At 50.5% G+C, this 21133-nt stretch overlaps 1 protein-coding gene across 1 annotated transcript in view; it reads left to right on the forward strand.

Annotated features, from left to right (window-relative positions):
- LOC135914530 (globin-like) overlaps nt 1-21133 on the forward strand; it is a 143643-nt gene that overhangs the window by 113714 nt on the left and 8796 nt on the right. Inside the window, exon 2 of the mRNA XM_065447436.2 lies at nt 17363-17588. Coding sequence (XP_065303508.1) covers nt 17363-17588 — 226 coding nt within the window. The remainder of the gene's footprint in view (nt 1-17362; nt 17589-21133) is intronic.

The raw sequence follows: 21133 nt of genomic DNA on the forward strand, positions 1-21133 counted from the left end.
TGACAGCAGCACCGGTATTCTTCCCGTGAAGCGTGGTTACGAAACCCTCTCGGCAGGAGAGCGGGTCTTCTGTATAGGTGGAGCGGAACCTTCGACCCCGGTGTAAAAAAAAAAAAAACCGTTAGCCGAGGTGAGGGAGTAGGGAAGTCCTGTCCCCACTTTGCATACTTATTGATTTCCCGCAGCGCGGCAGTCGCCAAGAAGCACCGGATCTGAGCTCCTGGCACCGTGCGGTTTATGTATATGCGAGCTGGTTCGCCAGCGCCGACTGCATGTGACACGCTCGACGCTGGACGTGGAGCGACGGCCAACGCTGCATAGCGCCCCGGTTTCAAGTGCGGCGTGGACATGCGCCCGACCCGCTAATAACACGGCCCACGGCCGAAACGTCCGGTAATGAAAGAAGGAAAGTGGGGCGAACGATCTCTGGAATGAATTATGCGCCGACGACATCCGAGCTGTACGTCTTTTCACATCGAGTTTGTAAAGCGAAGCTGTCTTTGTCTGCGTCCCCGGAGAGTTTGACGTGGCTGGATTTCTCGCCGAGTTATAAGTGTGTCGATCGCAGGAGGTCAGTGCGGGAGATGGTCCTACCAAAACTGGACCGATCCCTACGGGTCTGATATCGATGACGGTGCACTCGAAAGTGGGCGTAAAAAAACTGCGTAATCGAGAGTCGTACGTGACCTGGTGGGGCGGTCATGACGCCGGTGCTCGATTTGGGTCCTCGCAAAAGGGTTCTTAATGTTTTTTTTTTTTAGTTAGCCGATCCTGGAGGCAGTATACAATCAAAGACGTGGTATCCCGATAACGCTATCGCGTTACAGCTCACTCGTTTGTAACATGTGGACCTTTCTTCTTCGCCTCCTTTCTCCGGGTTTTGACTTCGGTGTCTCGCTGACCAGTTGACGTATACAGAGGAGGGGGGGGGGGTGCACAATACACCCGAGGCGGCGTGAAAGAAAGCGCGAAGAATAACTGCGACGAGGGAGTACGAGCAATATCTTCATGAGGGATAGTTGGCTCATATTTAGAACTGAGGTTGAACAGCGCGAATATAAGACGAGGACACGGGGAAACAAATGCCACAGTATGAGCGCAGCCAGAAAAACGCACCCTGGACGGGGGGACAAGCGCTACCTACGAGCGTTTAATAGCAGGAAGTATTTTATAGACGTATCCCTCTCGTCACGCATGCGCAAAATAAAGGGGGGAACACAGCACTATCGCAGGATGACGCATGTACAGGCGCGGCCACAGCTAGCGGGAACAAGGAACCCGTGGCATCGCTCGGCGCTGTGCCCCACGACCAGCGCGTCGTGAAGTCTTGCGGCGCAGGCGAAGTCAAACCGACTAGCGAAAATCCCGGCGAGCCGTCTGCTGTGGTGAGTCACGGGTTCTGCCACCACGGGCTCTCGTGCTCCCACTAGCAGTGGCCGCGCCTGTACATCAAAGGCGGGCGCGCGAGATCTCATAATCCTGTGACTGTATGTGCTATCACAGGATATTCATATAGAGGAATATTGCGTACTTTCACACACGCACACACATGCACACACGCACACACACACACGCTCGCATGCATGCATGTATGCATGTGTTTAACGAGCTCCTCCACAAAGGGACTTTTACTGCGGAGAAGCGAACTATAGGCGAGCGCCCACGGCTGCGCGAGATGAAAACACGCGCAGAGCTGCGCTCAAATTTCGCATTGGGGAGTATGGTAATAATCGGTGATGTTTTTGAATCCCAATGTTTTTTTTTATTTAAAAACCTTGCTTGTACGCTTTATCCTCACGACGTCAGCACAGGGTTTCTCGAAATACACAAAATCTGCGGTAGTAATATGCACACTCGTTACAGCAAAAAAAAAAAAAAGTTAACAGAAGTGCGCGGATCGCAAAGTTTCCACAACTACACGCGTAACATAGGAAATTACACTGAGCGCAATATCATTCCACTGCATGTTTGCAAGATGCCGGACAAGTGATAATGCTCGAAGTGCAAGAACTATGTAGAACTACAATTATAAAACGAAAGAATGATAACTGTCATCTGTGTGCAAACAACGTACACTCAATCATATGCGCTCCACATAGTCGAAGCTCCATATAGTTGTATTTATTTAGCCACTCAGTGTATGTGCCGCTGTGGGTGTACGGAGCCCGTTCTTGTACAATCCTTCGGGATGCGTATGTCCCACTGTGACGCAAGATGTACAGAATCCTTAAATTCTGTTTTATACGTGTCGTACTTTTGTGTTCACGCACCTGTCGTCGCCAAATTGTACGCATCGCCGCTAACCGTGAAGCATTTAATTAATCGCTTTACTTATAAGCTTCGCTTCGTGTAGATTCCAGCTCGTGCGTTGGAGGAGCGTGAATTTTTTTTTATTTGGCATAACACACCACGTCACTCCATACCTCCGCACGTCACCGAAGGTCACGTTTTCGTGTGCATAATTCTCTCGCATTATCGAACTCTCGCAACAACGACCATGCGCTATATACTGTCAGGATCGGGTCAAACAATCTGCAACATCTGCCAGATCCGCAAGTGCGGGTACAAACTCCGACAGCCCTGTTTAGACTGTATGTTTCTATCGCATTAAAAGCGGTATCCACTGCGTATAACTTTATCACGTTGTAGCAGCTCGCGCCCAGATAGAACACCTTACTTTAAAAGCAAGTCGTTCACCCCGTACACGTTGTCGAAGGGTCCGGGACTGTGTCGGTATATCGGGCCATTCTATATATTTGCTCTCGTCGTGGGAGTCTCCATCCCGTTCCCTCTGTTTCACCTTCATTTTCTTTTATCTTTTTTTTGTGTGCTTTTCCCTTCGTACCCTCTATATACTACAGACCGTCGCTATCCCTAAACCGCCAGCTCCCGCCGGCTGTCGACCGCGCTCTCGGAGGAATTAAAACGGAGAAGGCGACCCACATCGCCGGCGACTTTCGTCCGCGGAGCTGGATTACGAAAGGGCTTAATTCTCGCCGGCCGCCAACGACGCGCGGGTGGATTAATTACGAGCTTCGCGCGCCCGCCCCACGCGCTTTGCGCGGCCCGTGCGCGTACAGACCACGTGACCCTTAATTCCCCACCGTCCCTCTTGCGCCGCTGCTATTATATATATAACCACGTCGCCGCTGCTGTGCGCCCTTGCCTTTCTGCGGATTCCCTTCTCTTGCCCGCGGTGTATACGTGCGGCAAGGCTCCCAACGGGGAACAGACGATCCAGCTGAGAAAGTGCGTCTGCTACTTGGGGCCAAGATATGTGTACACTTCGAGAAAAGAGAGAAAGAAAGGAAAGAGGGGGCCGGGAGTGTCGTCGCGCTGTCTTCTATAGATATACGCCTCTAGATGTAGCTCCGCTGCCGACCAACGTCGTCGTCGGTCGAGACGTAATTTCGCCGGAACGTGCTTCAGGCTCGCACACGGTCGATTCGGAGGTCGGGCGGCATGGGCGCGAATTGCAACTCGCGCTCTGGGCTGTATGCGCACGTGCGCGAGCTGGACGCCCGCTTTCAGGGCACTTTCGTGCGCATGCGCGCGCGCGTGGTGTAGTCGAGCTTTATTCGTGCTGCCTGCGGGAATAGCCGTCGCCGTACAAATAGACGGTGTCTGCGTGGGCAGTGTTATTAGAGAGGTTTAGAAGGGGACGCAAACGGCTTGCGTACGCAAGAACTAGGGGCGACGCTACTGCGCAAGCGCAGACCCTGACGTAGCGGCCTGCGCATGCGCAGTACCGTCGCCCCTAGTTCTTGCGTACGCAAGCCGCTTGCGTCCCCTAAACTAAAGCTCTCTATTAGTACGGTCGCGGCGCGTTCGGTTCTCGGTCTGAGCTGGAGTGTGTATCTCGGGGTCAGTGACCAACATTCGGTGCACATTACTCTTTTTTCTTGCTGGTGAGTGGATAACCGGTGGCACGTAGGTGAAAAGACAAAGTGTCTCCACGTCGGCATATCTTCCTTTTACATAACGCAAGGAACGAGCTGCACGAGAGACCGGATATACACCGTGGTTTGGTTAGGATTCGTGATCGATATAACCCGTCGGGTAAATCGCGCAGCACTTGAATTGGAACGCATTAGAAAATAAGGGACGGAACAGGCGACTGTATTCGTGCGAAACGATGAATCTACGCCAGCTATATTCGAAGTGCCTGTTTGAGCGAAGCGAAGTATATACGCAGCAAAGGTACAAGGGAGTGGCAGCACACCTCATGGCTGACGTGCGGTTCATCAACGTTTCGCTTTCGTTGGCGCGGTCTTCCGGAACCGACAATAGCTCTGGGATCGCCCAAGTCCTGTTCGCACAGATCTACGGTGGGCCGTACGTCACCGTCGTGTCGACGACGACGAAGTTGCACCTCCGCACTCTCTACGTGCTCTGTAGCCACGAGGGAACATCCGGGCCAGCTCGGCAACAGCGCTACGCGGCTGATTGTCCATTCCATTCCAACGGCGATTCAATAAATATGTTTGAAAAAAAGTTCGCCTCATACCTTTCCGCGGAACTACAGTGAAACCGCGGGGTTTCATATGTCGCGGGGCGAGGTACTGGATATACGACGCTGTCCTTATATGACGCGGGTTCGGTTCTCAATCATGGCAGCCGAGTTTTATAAGGGGGCGGAATTGTACTGGAAACGAGTAAATATGTTCGTTTCTTAACATTTACCCATACATTAGAGGAGAAGTTGTGGCAAAACGATCAATTCGGAGCTCTCCACGGGGGCTCCGGCGTTAACTTCGAGACGGTATGTCGTCGGGACTTCAACGGAATACACTCTGGTCAGGTATAAACTATTGTCACGAGGGAAGCAGGTCATTGCCACAGAGAGAAAGAAACAACCTTTAAAGATATGCTGAAGATGTACGGTCGGGGACTCGCCTAATTCGTAGCGATAGAAGCGTGATACAGGGCGGTGTGATGCAGAGACGATCGCGCTTTCTCTGAAGTCTGCTTCGATCGAAGTTCTTCGTACGCACACCACTAGCTAAACTCGAGCGCCCCATTCGTATCCAACATACCGTACCAACTTCCGTACAACGTCCCGTACCAACTTTCTTCGCCAAGGAGTTTTGGCGGCCCTGCACCTTGATATTCGGCTCACTTGGTGTCCGATTATTCCAGGCCTTTCTTTCCTTTCTCATTTTTCAACAATTCGGAGGTTTCTGTTTTTTTTTTTCGGCGATTACAATAGTCACACGCCAGCGCCCTGTACCACACTTCCGTTACTCCTGCTTGGCAGGAACTCGCCGGAAAGGCTGGCATAAAACGCGAGTCTTTCTCGATATATATATACCATCCACCGTCGACGTGCTCCCGACTCACGTCTCAAGAGAAAGAACGGGGCGGCGCGGGCACACAGCGTCGCGTATTTCCATGCCAAATGCAGCAAACCGGGCGAGGGCCGCTCGGAGTGCTCTTGCCGTTCTGCAAACTTGCATACGAAAGTGGTGCCGAGGTAAACACGCGGCGGCTCACTTTTCACGCTGCGCGCACTCGGGAGACCTCGCCGCGTCGGAGACGTCACTTTGCATCGCTTTTGTGCGAGCGAGCGCGCGCGCTGTCGACTCGAATTCAAGGCGAAGGCGAACAGCACCCTGCAAGCGGCGCCCGCGTCAAGGTGACGAGCTCCGCGCGAGCGCCTTGTTGGCTCAAGGAGTTGCGAGGCGGGAGACCAGACGGAGCGGCTGTACGCCGAACGCGGAGGGTGAACGACGCGTAGCTGAACTGAACGTGAATTGCTGCTGGGGCCTCTGTTATTGGCTAAAAATGCCGACACTGCAGAACTTTGCACTACGGTGCACTCATTGTCTAGAATAACGTTCCAGAACGAGAGCAGTTAAAGTAATTTTTTTGTGACCGCACGACGGATAAGTGATTCAATTAGTCAGACATGATAGCGAAAGGACATGAAAGTCACGATGAACGACGCACGCGGTGGTATATAACGGGGCCAGTACTGGCCTAGCATGTGAAACTGAGAATCAACGGGATTCTGGTAAACGCGATCGAGAATTTGGCAGAAACTAAAAAAAAAATGGTAACAACGTCGGTGAAAATATTTCCCCTTCCGTCATTAGCTTTGTAAGGTAATCCATTCAGTAGGAACATCGCGATACAGTTTGATCATCTTCGGAAGCGAGACTGTGTTTTCGAAAATGTCGAAAAAAAAATGAAATCGCCTTGCCACAAATTTATTTCTGAGGCAGAATTATCCATAACTAGGCGAGCTGGCACGCTTGCGTCGTGGAGACGGAAGCGCCAAAGACTCAGCGCGTGGGAAAAGGAACAGCAGGAGAGTCACTGAACTCGTAGCTGGGTTTTGATGTGACGCGAATTAAACAAGATAAGGTCCCTATAGATAAACAACTTGCGCTTGTCTAGGGACCTTAACGGCTTGATTAGGAGCGCCACTAAAGTGGCGTTGCACCTCTAAGGGCGACCGCCATCCGGGCATTCTTTTACGGCGAAGGTGTTATCCTTTGGTTGGTCGGGATTTTTCGTGGGCGCGTGCTCACAGAAAAAGCAGTACCGCCATCTAGCCGCCGCTGCCACTCAGACAGAGCTCAAACGGCAGCTGAGAAAGGGCTTTGTTTTTGAGTTTCTGAGTTACAGAATTAAGTTTTCTCGTATACTTGAATTACAAACCGAAGCTGTTATGTCTGCAGCTCGTGCGTAAGTCGCACTTCACGAATTTTATGACGCAATTTAGCTTGAAAAACTCAATAGAGTTAATAAGCCACTTGCGCTTGGCGGTGGGCCTAGAATAATGAGCATGCATGCTGCACTTTCGCACACGTGCGTGCGACGTACGTCGCTTGTGGTGGCGGCGCTTGTCTAAGGTCGGCATGTGTAACTGTGCCTTTCCGTGGGTATACGTGTTTATATGTTGGTGCGTGAGGACTCGGACATCACTTACCTTGAAAACGTGCTGTGTTTCGTTTTTTACATGTTATCATCCCGGTGGAATTGTGCCGTGATTATGACTCGGTGTTCGTATCGTCTCTTGTCGAAATAAACTTTTTCTAAACACAGCTTCGCTGTATACGTTCACTTGCGCAGGGTGGAATGGAGGCTGATTTTTTTTATATATAACGTCGGCACCTCGATGGGGCCAGAGATAAGAGCGATGGGAAACTGTCGACGTCAGTCAGCGGCCAGTGAAGTATTAGAGAACGTTAGCTTGACGTTTACTGCTCAGACCAGAGCGTAACCACAGCAGCTCTGCAGGAACGAGTGATTGTAAAGTGTGCCTGCGCGCAACGGTCACACCAGGGAAGGCACAACGCTGGTCTAGATCCACCATCGATTTGATTCAGCGAATCGTTGATGGCGCGTCCACTTCGCTTCGCCGTTTATGCGGCCAAACTCACGACGCGTCTCTGGAGACAATACTCTCCGCCCGTGAGTTGGCGCATGCGCACTCGATCGGAATAAAACGTCCAATGCATGAACTGCCTTTCGATCTGCGACGTCTATCGCTGACTAACTTTCTTGATATATAGGAACTATAACGTATGGAGTTAATGTGCCGTCAACTAGCGTACATTTGTATGACTTCATCTTGCAGCATGTGATTTACGGTGTTTTGGCCGCGAATGTAGGTTGTGGCCTGTGGAAGATATGTAAGCCCACCGTGGTTGCTCAGTGGCTATGGTGTTGGGCTGCTAAGCACGAGGTCGCGAAATCGAATGCCGGCCACGACGGCCACATTTCGATGAGAGCGAAATGCGAAAACACCCGTGTACTTAGATTTAGGTGCGCGTTAAAGAGCCCCAGGTGGTCCGAATTTCCGGAGTCCCTCACTACGGCGTACCTCATAATCAGATCGTGGTTTTGGCACGTAAAACCCGGTAATCTTAACATATACAACGAATGCCTTCACGCAAATGATCGTCTTTCAGCTGTTGATATGAGGTATTTCTTCTGCGTGGAACTTGCTCCATATTTTGTGACTCTAACGTACGAGGTTAGCGTTACGCCAAGTTAACGTGGCATGTTGCTATTTTTTCCCTTCGTGTGACTGTGTCATGGGCTATGCTGCTACTGCAATTTCTCCCGCAGATGCCGGGTGCAGCGTAAAGAAAGGCGTGTCTTGAACGACCCTGATAACGCCATCGCATCAAAAGTATCTCGGGTGTATACGTAAGGACCTGTGAAGGTTTCCCCCAAAATTTTGCCCGTCTGCGTCCGCGCGACAGCCTATACGGCGGTGGAAAATGGGAATCGAGGTTTCGGCCGGAGATTTGAAATTTGAAAAGCTGCTCGAAAACAGAAGTGTGCGAATGCAATAGGCGCCCGGCGTCGTCGGAGTGCCAGACGATATGCGAAAGCGACCCCTAGTGGCCGGGGACCTATCGAAGGCTTGCGCTCTTCTATCGTATGCATGGTTTCACATAGACGCAAAATGAAAACTTGATGTGACGCTTCAGTTGTTTTCACGCTGCCATGGGCGGACGATCGCTCTTCGCTCGAAACCAGCCTAAAAAGGAAAAAATAGGCATAAGTATGGACAGTGCCCGAATCCACCCCCCCCCCCCGCACACACACACACACACACACCCGAGCGAACGAAGAGTGCCGGGAATGATGTATTCTGAATGAGCACCACACGCCTGTTGTGCGACATTCAAGAGCGTCATAGGGTGCCTGCAAAAAAAAAGAACGCAAAAAAAGAAGAAAAGGAAATGCGATGCGAAGAGTGACCGAACGTAATACGTGACAGAAAGCAAAGGTAATAGCAGACAGCAATTCGTCTGTCGTGCGTCTGCTTCGTCCCATCTTCGGCACTGCACTTACGTCATTACATCCGTGCTGAAGCGCCATAGTTGCAGCTATTACGTGCGATGCATAGACGGAGCTTTTATCAAGTTCGGCGCTATTCGCGGAAGGGCCAACGTGACCATATATCAATTTGAGGAAAGAAACAGGCGGATAGTCCTCCCGTGTAGACAAACAGTTACATATGTGAGCGACGAGGCCCACACAGTACTATAGCCCAATAGAAGTGAAACGTACACGCAAAAGTGAAACGTAAAAACAGAGGTAATATTCGATAGCCTGGCAAGGGAACAGGAATTCATGATCGCCGGAGCCTCTAGAATCTATGGAAGAATACCTTTATCTATGTCATTTACTCACAGGGGACGAAGGTCATGACAAGGAAATTTACAGAATAAAAAAAAAATAGGGGTTGGAGTGCGTACGGCAGGCATTGCCAAATCATGATCGGCAGCTTACCGCTATCCTTTAAAATAAAAGTATGCAATCATCAATCATTGCATTCTGTAGCGCTACTAACGTATGGGGCAGAAACTGCACTCCAACAAACCAACTGCACTCAACCAACCTAACGTGCACTCCAACCTAAGCGCTCGTGCGCTTAGGTTGGAGTGCACGTTAAGGAACCTCAGGCGGTCAAATTTAATCCGGAGTCCCTCACTACGGCGTGCCTCATAATCAGATTGTGTTTCTGTCGCGTAAAGGCGCCCGCCTCCTCCCGGAAAGAAAAAAAAATATTTTAAGCATTCGCAGCGAGGAATACGGCGGCACCGCCCCAAATATGGAAGTGGGTGGCCATAATTAAACTATAATAGCGCCAAAGTAGAACTTGGACATAAAAAGAAAAGGATGAAGCACGGTGCTGACTTGCAACTGATTTATTATTTTCGAAACAGACGGTTTTATGCGATTCATGGGCATCTACACCACAAGATGGGTAACAAATATTATTTAGAAACAAAGCTCGTGTGGACAATATAAACAAAATTGGCACGAAAGGCATAAAAATTAGTTTCCACGTTCGAAGTTTTAAAAACTTCGATTCCTTTTTAATGCGGAGCAATCGACGGTATGTACGTCATTTCTCCTGCCCGCTGTCCAAGTTATAGTTTCGTGCAGCGAGTTTAATCACGTCCACTTAAGTATATAGCGCAAACCTTGACCTACATATTCACATACGAGGGCGAGGGATCAGTGCCACATTCCGTGGCATTTAGCCGCGTTGCACCACGGAGCTATACGCAGACCCAGACTTCGTGCTCGTTACGTTTACTCTTCTCCGTAATGTGTGGTCAGCCATTCTCGGGATATATCGTATACAGTCAAATGCATGCCGTCTTCATGCACGCGCTCGCAAGGCTCACAGCACGGGCAACGCCTATAGGCTTCTGAATTATTCAACCGCGCGAGCGGCACTTGGCGGTTTTCGTGTCGCGAAGAGAAGAAAGAACGCGGCATCGCGCTTGCATATACACACCGCGAAGAAGGACTAGGGAAGAAAAAGCCGAGATAAGCGGGCGGCGATTCCATCCGAAGCGCATTCACGATATATATGCAGTCGCGCGCGGTGTGTGCACTTCCGAAGGAACGGGGCTCCATTCGCAACAGATGCTGCCTCGTTGCCGTCTGTCTCGTATGTATATGTGCGACCGACCGCGCGGCGGGAGCGAAATCGCGGCATCTGCGACTTCCACGGGTGCGGTTTTCTGCACGCTGCTGCCGCGAGCGCAAGCGCTCTTCGCGCAGCTGCGGCGGCGCCAGCCGTCGCGCAAAATGTCTCGCTCGAGACTTCTTTGCGTCCCGCGCCGCATCGACCAAAAGAAAAAGAACCCGCGTCAAGTGTCTCGCGTCGGGCTGCGCGTTCGGCGGGGATTCAGCGAAACGCGATTTGTCGGCGACGGCTTTGGTATATATGCGCCACGTCGAGGAGCGACTCCGTCCCTCGCTTCGTTGCTGTGTGCGTTATCCGTTCTTGACTTGTCGTCTGCTCTTTCGCTGTTTTCTTCTTTATCTTGTTATTTCCGTCGGCTGCTCATTCCAGAGCTTTTTTATTGCGATAGCTATTGACACTTCAGGCGCATTTCTGCGGTCGCTGTGAGGTTCTGTATATAAAGTCCAAGGGTGATAAAATCGTCGCCGTGAGCGTATGCTTTATGTGCGAGTGAAAGCTTGCGAGGGTGAGCCGGCGATAGCGGCTGAATCTCACGCACGCAACGGCGGTAAGCGGGGACGAATCGCGCCGCCTTCCGTCGCGCGCAAGGCTCCGGGGGAAGGGTAAGCACGGGGAGAGGCTATAAAACCATCGCCGCGAACGTATGCTTTATGTGCGAGTGAAAGCTTGCGAGGGTGAGCCGGTGATAGCGGCTCAATATCACGCACGCAACGGCGGTAAGCTGGGACGAATCGCGCCGCCTTCCGTCGCGCGCAAGGCTCCGGGGGAAGGGTAAGCAAGGGGTAGGCTATAATATCATCGCCGCGAGCGTATGCTTTATGTGCGAGTGAAAGCTTGCGAGGGTGAGCCGGCGATAGCGGCTCAATCTCACGCACGCAACGGCGGTAAGCGGGGAAGAATCGCGCCGCCTTCCGTCGCGCGCGAGGCTCCGGGGGAAGGGTAAGCAAGGGGTAGGCTATAATATCATCGCCGCGAGCGTATGCTTTATGTGCGAGGGTGAGCCGGCGATAGCGGCTCAATCTCACGCACGCAACGGCGGTAAGCGGGGAAGAATCGCGCCGCCTTCCGTCGCGCGCAAGGCTCCGGGGGAAGGGTAAGCAAGGGGTAGGCTATAATATCATCGCCGCGAGCGTATGCTTTATGTGCGAGTGAAAGCTTGCGAGGGTGAGCCGGCGATAGCGGCTCAATCTCACGCACGGAACGGCGGTAAGCGGGGACGAATCGCGCCGCCTTCCGTCGCGCGCAAGGCTCCGGGGGAAGGGTAAGCAAGGGGTAGGCTATAATATCATCGCCGCGAGCGTATGCTTTATGTGCGAGTGAAAGCTTGCGAGGGTGAGCCGGCGATAGCGGCTCAATCTCACGCACGCAACGGCGGTAAGCGGGGAAGAATCGCGCCGCCTTCCGTCGCGCGCGAGGCTCCGGGGGAAGGGTAAGCACGGGGAGAGGCTATAAAACCATCGCCGCGAGCGTATGCTTTAGTGCGAGTGAAAGCTTGCGAGGGTGAGCCGGCGATAGCGGCTCAATCTCACGCATGCAACGGCGGTAAGCGGGGAAGAATCGCGCCGCCTTCCGTCGCGCGCAAAGCTCCGGGGGAAGGGTAAGCAAGGGGTAGGCTATAATATCATCGCCGCGAGCGTATGCTTTATGTGCGAGTGAAAGCTTGCGAGGGTGAGCCGGCGATAGCGGCTGAATCTCACGCACGGAACGGCGGTAAGCGGGGACGAATCGCGCCGCCTTCCGTCGCGCGCAAGGCTCCGGGGGAAGGGTAAGCACGCGGAGAGGCTATAAAACCATCGCCGCGAGTGTATGCTTTATGTGCGAGTGAAAGCTTGCGAGGGTGAGCCGGCGATAGCGGCTCAATCTCACGCACGCAACGGCGGTAAGCGGGGAAGAATCGCGCCGACTTTCGTCGCGCGCAACGCTCCGGGGGAAGGGTAAGCAAGGGGTAGGCTATAATATCATCGCCGCGAGCGTATGCTTTATGTGCGAGTGAAAGCTTGCGAGGGTGAGCCGGCGATAGCGGCTCAATCTCACGCACGGAACGGCGGTAAGCGGGGACGAATCGCGCCGCCTTCCGTCGCGCGCAAGGCTCCGGGGAAAGGGTAAGCAGGGGGGGAGGGTGCGCCCACGCGGGCAACTGTATCTTGATAGCCATCTGTGACGGGGTCAGAGTGCGCCTGTGCCCTGTTTTCGCGGCTTGGTTCGCGTTGATGCGAGACGCAGCACGAAAGTAAATTCGCTCGCCGCTGTTGCCGCGCTTCCTCCCTCCAGCTTTTTGACAGCGAGTTTCCGCGGTCATCGAGTGAGATATGTGTTCATATTTGCTTGTGCGAGCGGGACACCATGCTTGTTAATTTAGTTAGTACGCCTAAGTTTTCAAGTTTATGCGGCCAGTAAAACTACTATCCTTACTTCGTACAGTCGTCCACTAATTTGCTAAAACAATCGATGCTTCGGCTTTCGGGAGAAATTGCAACTTTTTTGTTTCCATCGTGCGCTCTTTGCTTGTTCTTGCTTTTGGTTCGAACTTAAATGGTATCATCAAAATTAGAAACAAGCAGATGCAACGGCTAACATACGCAGTGTGGGAGGTCACGCGTGCCAAAAGATTGTCAGTAGATATATTGTTTTTGGTTGTGCTTTCCTACTGTCTTGGACCTTTCCCTTTGCTTTATTGCTCGCTTGTTTGGTTTGCCGTCATTCGCTTTCCTATATGCTGAATTGTTTTCTCGGTACTGTCTCGTATTCAGCGTGCGCGCCCACCATCGCTGGTCGCTTTGAATGTGCGGCTCGTGGCTTGCGAAAGCAAACAAGACAGGCGCATGCGTGCTGAAGTTCTATCAGTTTATCAGTGTTGTTATTTCTGCGTTTACCGTTCAATTAAGGCACGGCAATTGGGCGGGTTCGCGGCAGTAACTGACCTTACGGCGGGCCAATGTAAACAAGATGCCCAGCCGCGTTGCCGCAGCTGACATGCCCCGTTTATCGCTGACCGCTTTCTATGCTGAAAGTTCTCCAGCAATGCTGCCGAGAATCATAGGGTGGCATAAGGGTAAACGATAGAATGTCAAGCGGAGCGCGTGCCAAATTCCGGCGGGAAAACATGGCAGAAAAACAGCGACGACTTGGCAAGATTGAAATTTCCATACGTTGCTGATTTCAATCTGTCGTACTGTTTTAAGAGACATTCAGCAATGCTGATGCCTATACGAGTCTCGGTATAGTTATATTTGCATTGTAATTTGTAACGCTTTCTTTTCTTGCTGGTAAGTGAAGGACCACCGGACATTTGTTCTCAATCTTGATCATTCTCTTTGTATATAATATACCTGCGGTGATTTTTTTTTGTTCTTGTTGCTGCTGCCGTACTCCATTCTTTTTCTTCTCGTAAGTTTTTTCTTCCCCTTCTCCAATGCAGGGTAGCCAACCGAGCTCACTCTTGGTTAACCTCCCTGCCTTTCATTTATCATTCTCCTCTCTCTCGCTCTCTCCCTGTTGTAATTGTTTACTTCAATTGCTGAGATCTTTTTCAAACATTCAAGTTTTATATTAATCTATTTTTATGCGCCAGCCCTTTTATACCAGCAACTGAGCAGTACGTAGATGACCCGTTATTGCAATAATAGTCTTGTGAGCTATGTTTGGAGCTCAACATCACGAGATGGCGCCATCACAGCTACTGCTCATGTCTACGTCACCGGTATTCCGTACGGACAAGCTAAAACTCTAAAGGTATCAAAACCACGTAGCAATGTCGTCTCTTTCTTGTCGCCTCGGGTGAATTAGCCAATGTAACGGCCTGCAGCTGGGAAGCTTTCATGAACCGCTTTGTCTCGTGGTGGTGCTGTTTACAGTGCACACCCGTGACACAGTCTGCAAAATAAATGCGCAGATCTGAAGCAATGTGGCGGTGTTTCCAGACGACAAAACGCTATACGGTCACCCGCCGTGGTTGCTCAGTGGCTATGGTGCTAGGCTGCTGAGTACGAGGTCGCGGGATCGAATCGCATTTCGATGGGGGCGAAATGCGAAAACACCCGTGTACTTAGATTTAGGTGCACGTTAAAGAACCCCAGGTGGTCAAAATTTCCGGAGTCCTCCACTACGGCGTGCCTCATAATCAGAAAGTGGTTTTGGTACGTAAAACCCCATAATTTAATTTTTAACTATACGGTCAATCCTCTGACTGTCAGTATCGACGTGAACACGACACCATGTTGATACCGTGTCGACTGAAGATATACGGGCAGCTGCTGCAGCGAATTCTTAAGGCGAAAGCCTTAAATGGCTCTTTGCAATGGCTCACACCAGAAAAAAGTGGTGTCTAGTCCAGTGAAGCAAAAAAACACCTAGGCTTATCTTATAAAAAAAAGTTCGACAGCATGTTACACTCCTGTAACACGTGAAGGCAAAAGCCTGCTGCATATTTTGGGGTATGAGCCATTGCAACGAGCCACTTAAGACTTTCGCCTTAGTATCATAATCAGGAATGGCTCATATCCAGGAAAGATGCAATGGCTGAATGTGATTGAAGAAACGAAAAAGAGAACGCAGTGAAGTAAAGAAAGAAAGCGATAAAAAGGAAGGAAGAGAAAAAAGAATGGAAGGAAGACGGAAAGAAAGAGAGAACGAAAGGAGGAACGAAATAACCTGTAGGTGGTGCATTAGGTGCTCACATGTGTCGTTGAGGTCAACCTACAGCGCCGTACGTTTGCTTCACACTGCGACTCCGTATGTCTTGCAAGAAGTCTGACCCCTCCGATCGCATAACTTAATGCATTACCACGTGTGCTACAGGCTTTCGCCTTCACGTGTTGCAGTAGTGTAATATGCTGCCGAACTTCTTTGTTTATTATATACGACGTGTATAGTAGCCGCTTGCGCATTTTGCGACAAAACTGGGACTCCACGGTGGCCCGTATATGTACGGCGCCACAGTGAAGCGGTGGCATGCACGCCACGTGGCTCCGCTTACCACTGTAGCCCGCCTTCTGTGTGTGTACGCACCCGTTGCTTTGACAAAAAAAGACAGCCCCATCGTCCGGCTCACTTCGCGCGAGAGCGTCCTCTGGCCCCCAAACGGTGACGCAGGCCTTGACTTGTCAACGCGAGTAAGCACTGAATGGGGCGGGCATTCACGGCCACGTTCTACGCGTGCCTCCCGAGGGCCTCCTCCAATCTCCGCTTTCTTCCGGCCGCTGCTTGTGGCCGCCAGTCGGCGTATATAGGCCGCCCCGTGGCGGACAAACATCCTTCCATGCGCGACTGCTTTCCTTTTGAGGGCGTGCGCTACGCGCAAAATTTGCGGAGTGTTGACGTCTCGAACGGAAAGATTTTTTTGTCTTTTATCGAGCGCAGTTGCTGCGCGTCTCGGTACTCTCGAAAAAAAAAAAGTCGTAGTTTTGCCCGAAAGGAGAAGCGTCGATTGCGATAGCAAATTAGTGGACAGCTGTAAGAAGTAACGACGGTAGTTTTATCAGCCGTATAAACTCGTAAACATAGGCACACTAAACTAACAAGCATGGTGTCGCACGCGCACAGGCCAACGTGAACACATCTCACTCGATGACCGCGGAAGCTCGCTGTCATAACGCTGCTGCGAGGAAACGCGGCAGCAGCAGCGAGCGTATTGACCTTCGTGCTGCCCTCGCATAAACGCGAAATAGGTCGCGAAAAGACAGCGTGGACTCTGTAACCGTTGAAAATGGCTTTCAAGGTACAGCGGCCCGGCCGGACTATAAGCCCCCCCCCCCCTCCCTACCTTTCCCGCGAAGCATTGCGCGCGACTGAAGGCGGCGCGCTTCCTCCCCGCTATCCTCCATTGCGTGCACGAGATTGAGCCGCGATCGCCGACTCACCCTCGCACGCTTTCACTCGCACATACTAAAGCCCCTTAAACTTCGTAAAGTAGTGCCACTCTCCTCCTCCGCCTTCACTCCTCCTCATTTCTCCTCTCTTTCGCGCTCCCTCCTCGACCGTGGCGCCACCTACATTGCTCGAGCGTAGCAACGGCCCCAACATGCGCTCCTCGCCACTTCGTAGACGCTTCTCGAGCAAAAATGGCGCTGAAGCAAGGCGCGTGGGCCCACGTGATGCTATTAGGCCAATAGCGACGCGGCGGCGGCCTCAGCCAGAGCGCGCGAGAAGGAGGCGGCATTCTTCAAAGCGTGGCACTACTTTACGAAGTTTAAGGGGCTTTAGCACATACAGCATACGGCGCGCGGCAACGATTTTATCGCCCTTGGACTTTATAGAGAACCTCACGGCGACGGCGAAGCGGTCACGCCTGCAGTGTCCCTATAATCGCCGCCTCAATAAAACGTAAACTTGACTGTTGACGTTTCCGCACAAAATGTGCTGCCTCAAAGAACAACAAGAACACTCGTCGTGGTCGTTCTTTTAATTCGCATGTCCGCGACGTATGGCTACATGCGTGTATATTTGGACGACGACTGTCTGAACCGAGCCACGGCCGCTCGACGGTTCAGATGATGCGAGATACGCTTGGAGGAGCCATGCTGATTCAGGATACCAGAAGCAGAACATTGTTCGCACTTGCTTCTCCGTCGCCCAATAACGCCGCTCAAGTGCCGCACTGGTGTGCTTTCCCACATTGCAACGGAATGCTTACGCACCACTCACACATGTTAAACACCGTCTGCAGTTCTGCAAGGAAAAAAATTCTAAACAATACACACATCACCTTGCTAAGCCTAAGCGCCCGTTACTGCGCTGTAGCCAATTAGTGTTACTCGTTATAAAAACGGAGCAAGAATATGCCGTTTCGGGTGTACTTTGTTCCTGGTACAAACGCTCGTTAAACGATTAACGTTCCAACGTGTTGGCAGGTGCAGGCGACTGTAAGCTCTTTCTCTGTCCCTCTGTGACGTGCAGGCTGTTTCAACGGCACCCCGAGTACCAGAAGCTGTTCTCCGGCTTCGCGGACGTGCCGCCGGAGGCGCTGTCCACCAACCCTCGCCTGGGCGCGCATGCCATGTCGGTGGCGTACGCCATCACGTCGCTGGTGGACACCCTTGACGACGCCGAGTGCCTGGTGGAGCTGGTGCGCAAGATCGCCATCAGCCACACCCGACGGCCGGTCACCGTCACAAACTTCGAGGTATACACTATACATATACACTATACACGTATACACACTATACAACACTATATACATGTGAAAAATGTTCTACATCCCGCCGGGGCTCATACTGGCCGTCAACGATAATGGATTGCTTTAGAATAGGGACCCCAAATGTTTGGGGCCCCAAAGAGCATTGCGGGTGTTAGCGTTGGAGCGCGCAGAAGAGTTTTAGAATAGGGCTTTGCGTTTGCGTATAGAGTCTTACGCTTGCAGCGCCACTACGGCGTCATAAAATGCTATTATGAATCATTAAATAAAATATATCATCTTATGGTAACGAAAGTAATTTTGGCATTCGTGTTTCCGCGTTTAATTACAATTTAGAGGTTATATACTATTAGCAGCAAGCAATTAGTTGCGCTTAGTTTTGAGTAGCCAACTTTACACTGTAAAACCAGTTGCACCCTTTCAGGTGTATATTTGCCACACAGCAATATAAGCGCCATCTGTCTTGTCCGCACTTCCTTTCTTTAACGCGCGCGAGCCCGGTACTTCCCAGTAACGAACGGTGTGCGCGTTATCAGCACGACATAGCATTCTCGACAGGAAAGTAACGGGCGCGGCGTTTCAAGAAAGGAAACGCAAGCTAGGCAGATGACGATTATTGTTGTGTGACATATATACACCCCAAAGGGTGTATGTACCTTTGTTTGAGTGTATACTCTTATACTCCTATAGGCAAAGTTACACTCTTAGGCAGCGCGCCTCTCCAACCCAGAAGCGAGGCCTTTGTCTCTTCACTGCAGTGGCCCGCTTTCTGTCCGCTGGCGCCACCACTGCGGTGGCAGCCCTAACCTCCTCCCTGCGGCGTTGCGCCTCTCTCATTGTTACTGTATATGTGTTCGCCTTGGGAAGCATCCCGTAAGGAGCATATAGAGTGACTCGCCTCATTCTATTAGCGGAGAAAATCCGGCCACCGACCAACGAAAACCGGGGAACTAGGTAAAAAATAAAGCTATTCGCTCTTAAGAGAGTCGCCAGCACTCCTCTTTCTCTATAACATATTCCGAGAGACACAACCTCATGTTTTACAAAGATAAAGCTGCTCTGTCCAGTTAGCGAAAATCCGGAGACTCTGAGCCAGGTTAGGGATGTTAGCCGCCGAAATGTGCTACGAAATACAATGGCACTTCTCTCGTTATTTGGCTCTCATCGTCATCGCGCGAGCGCCAAGGAACAAGACAAGTGGTTCGCGAATGTATTTTGTGGCACATTTTTGAGGACAGATATACCTCGAAATCAGTAGCCTCGGCATACGCACATACCGAGTGTGTCAGTGCCAGAAGTCGCTGACTGCCTTCAAATTCCATTCGAAACTATTACAATGAATCGATTTTTGCTAATTTGTGAATTTCTTAAGCTAGTGCGTTGTACAAGTAATATTCGAATTTTCTGATAATCAAGCAGAAGTGGCACTGTCGCGCACTGCCGTTCTATCTATCTATCTATCTATCTATCTATCTATCTATCTATCTATCTATCTATCTATCTATCTATCTATCTATCTATCTATCTATCTATCTATCTATCTATCTATCTATCTATCTATCTATCTATCTATCTATCTATCTATCTATCTATCTATCTATCTATCTATCTATCTATCTATCTATCTATCTATCTATCTATCTATCTATCTATCTATCTATCTATCTATGTTTTACGGCTATCTATGTTTTACGGCATGTTGTTTTACCCTATTTCATGTCACGAACCAGCCTTGCAGCCCGAGTGCGTACGCTTCTGCAGGCGATTTCTGCATTTTATGAGCAACTGATCCCGTTTCGTGGCATAGAGCCGCCTTATCAGGCGTTGTTAACCATATGGTACGGCCTAATCTCGCTCTTGCACGGCTGCCCTGATAAATACCGCTGGACCGCGCTCGCATGCAGGCACCCTTATAGCGTTACTCTGGGCACCCTGTTCGGGAAGCTTAAGGTTTGGCGAAAGCGCTGCCCGCCCGTTACTCGTTCAGTTCACTGCGAGGAGTGACGAGAACACTTGCGTCATTTTGGCCTTTCCTGAAGTTGAAAGGACACATCTGATTTCACGAAGCTAGAAAATTTTAAAAGAAAAAGAAAATTCTCCAAATCTGCGCAAAACAAGTTACTAAAGTGCACATATCAGGCATACGTACATATATATATATATATATATATATATATATATATATATATATATATATATATATATATATATATATATATATATATATATATATATATATATATATATATATTATTTGTTTAATTCAGTTAGTAAGCACAAGTAATTCCCCCAAGCTGTCCTTGGTGTCATTGTTGGCTTCTTATGATATGATTGATAAAAATCGGGCCCCTCGGTTAACCCTCTTTTTTCTCCTTTAACACTTAACGAAGGTCTCGAATCCGGCAACATTGGTGCCTTCAGGCAGCATGCGTTGGTTTATTGACCAGTTGGCTTCACGCAAAACGATCACGTACTCGTGAGTCGGGGCGCCTGCGGCAAAAAGGCTGTTCCACATCCGCCGCCAAGGTTTGTGAGTGGTGGCGCTGGCTGACACTCCCAGGGTTAGTTTAGTAGCAACACATAAATACCGCAGAAAGTGGACGGGAAAACGACGCCGCTGTAGCTCAGTCGGTAAGAGCATCGCACGTGCATTATGCGAAGACGTGGAATCGCTCCCCACCTGCGGCAAGTTGTTTTTTCATCTGCTTTCATTGCCGTTAGTTTATCATTTCTTTAATTCAATTAGTATAATTAATTTGTCCTATGTTGTTCTTGGTGCCTTTGTTTGTTGGCTTCTCATGATTGTATATATACGCGCTAAACACTGCTTGTCAATTTAAAAAGCTCTTTCTCTCTCTCTTTCTCTGGAATGGCCTTCCTTCATGGAGCTGGCAAAGTTCGATACTTGCTGGAGTTAGATCAACTTAAAGTAAAACTGATGTGGTGCGTGTAGCCATGGTTAAAATAGAAAAACAATTAGCGCGGTATAAACAGCTACCCGCTGTTAAAAGAAATAGAGACTGCTTGGACAACAGTTTCCGTATATGGCTGACATACCGACGGATCGATCACTGAGGCGACTCGCTGTAACGAAGTCACCGGTTTAAGTGTCCGCAGCGATTTAACGGATCGCCCGAGGTTGTCACGAAGGAGCTCGGAAAAAGCTGCGTTGTGCACGTCCTCAGTCTGTGTCTTCATCTGGCGGCGTTCGGCGTGTAGTTCGTTGTTAAACATGACTCGTCTTAAAAGTATGTGGAGAAGCAGGAGAAGCACGTGAATAAGAACGTGCTGCCCCAAGTTTCGCCAACGGCGGGTCGTCGGTGAAGATGTTAAGGCTGACGGGGGCGGATCGGCCAACAACGCTCAAAGCACGAATGTGGCCAGCTGGCTTCTAATATTGCTATGTTTGTCGTAACAGAGCGTCTTAGCAAAGCGTGTATAGGCTGTACCGGAATGCCGGAGCACGACGACGTGTGGGAGCGATCACGCGTCGACATCTTGTACTCTTTAAGAAGTTGTTTCTTCTTACCGGG

Source organism: Dermacentor albipictus, chromosome 8, assembly GCF_038994185.2.
Source record: "Dermacentor albipictus isolate Rhodes 1998 colony chromosome 8, USDA_Dalb.pri_finalv2, whole genome shotgun sequence".
NCBI classification, from domain to species: domain Eukaryota; kingdom Metazoa; phylum Arthropoda; class Arachnida; order Ixodida; family Ixodidae; genus Dermacentor; species Dermacentor albipictus.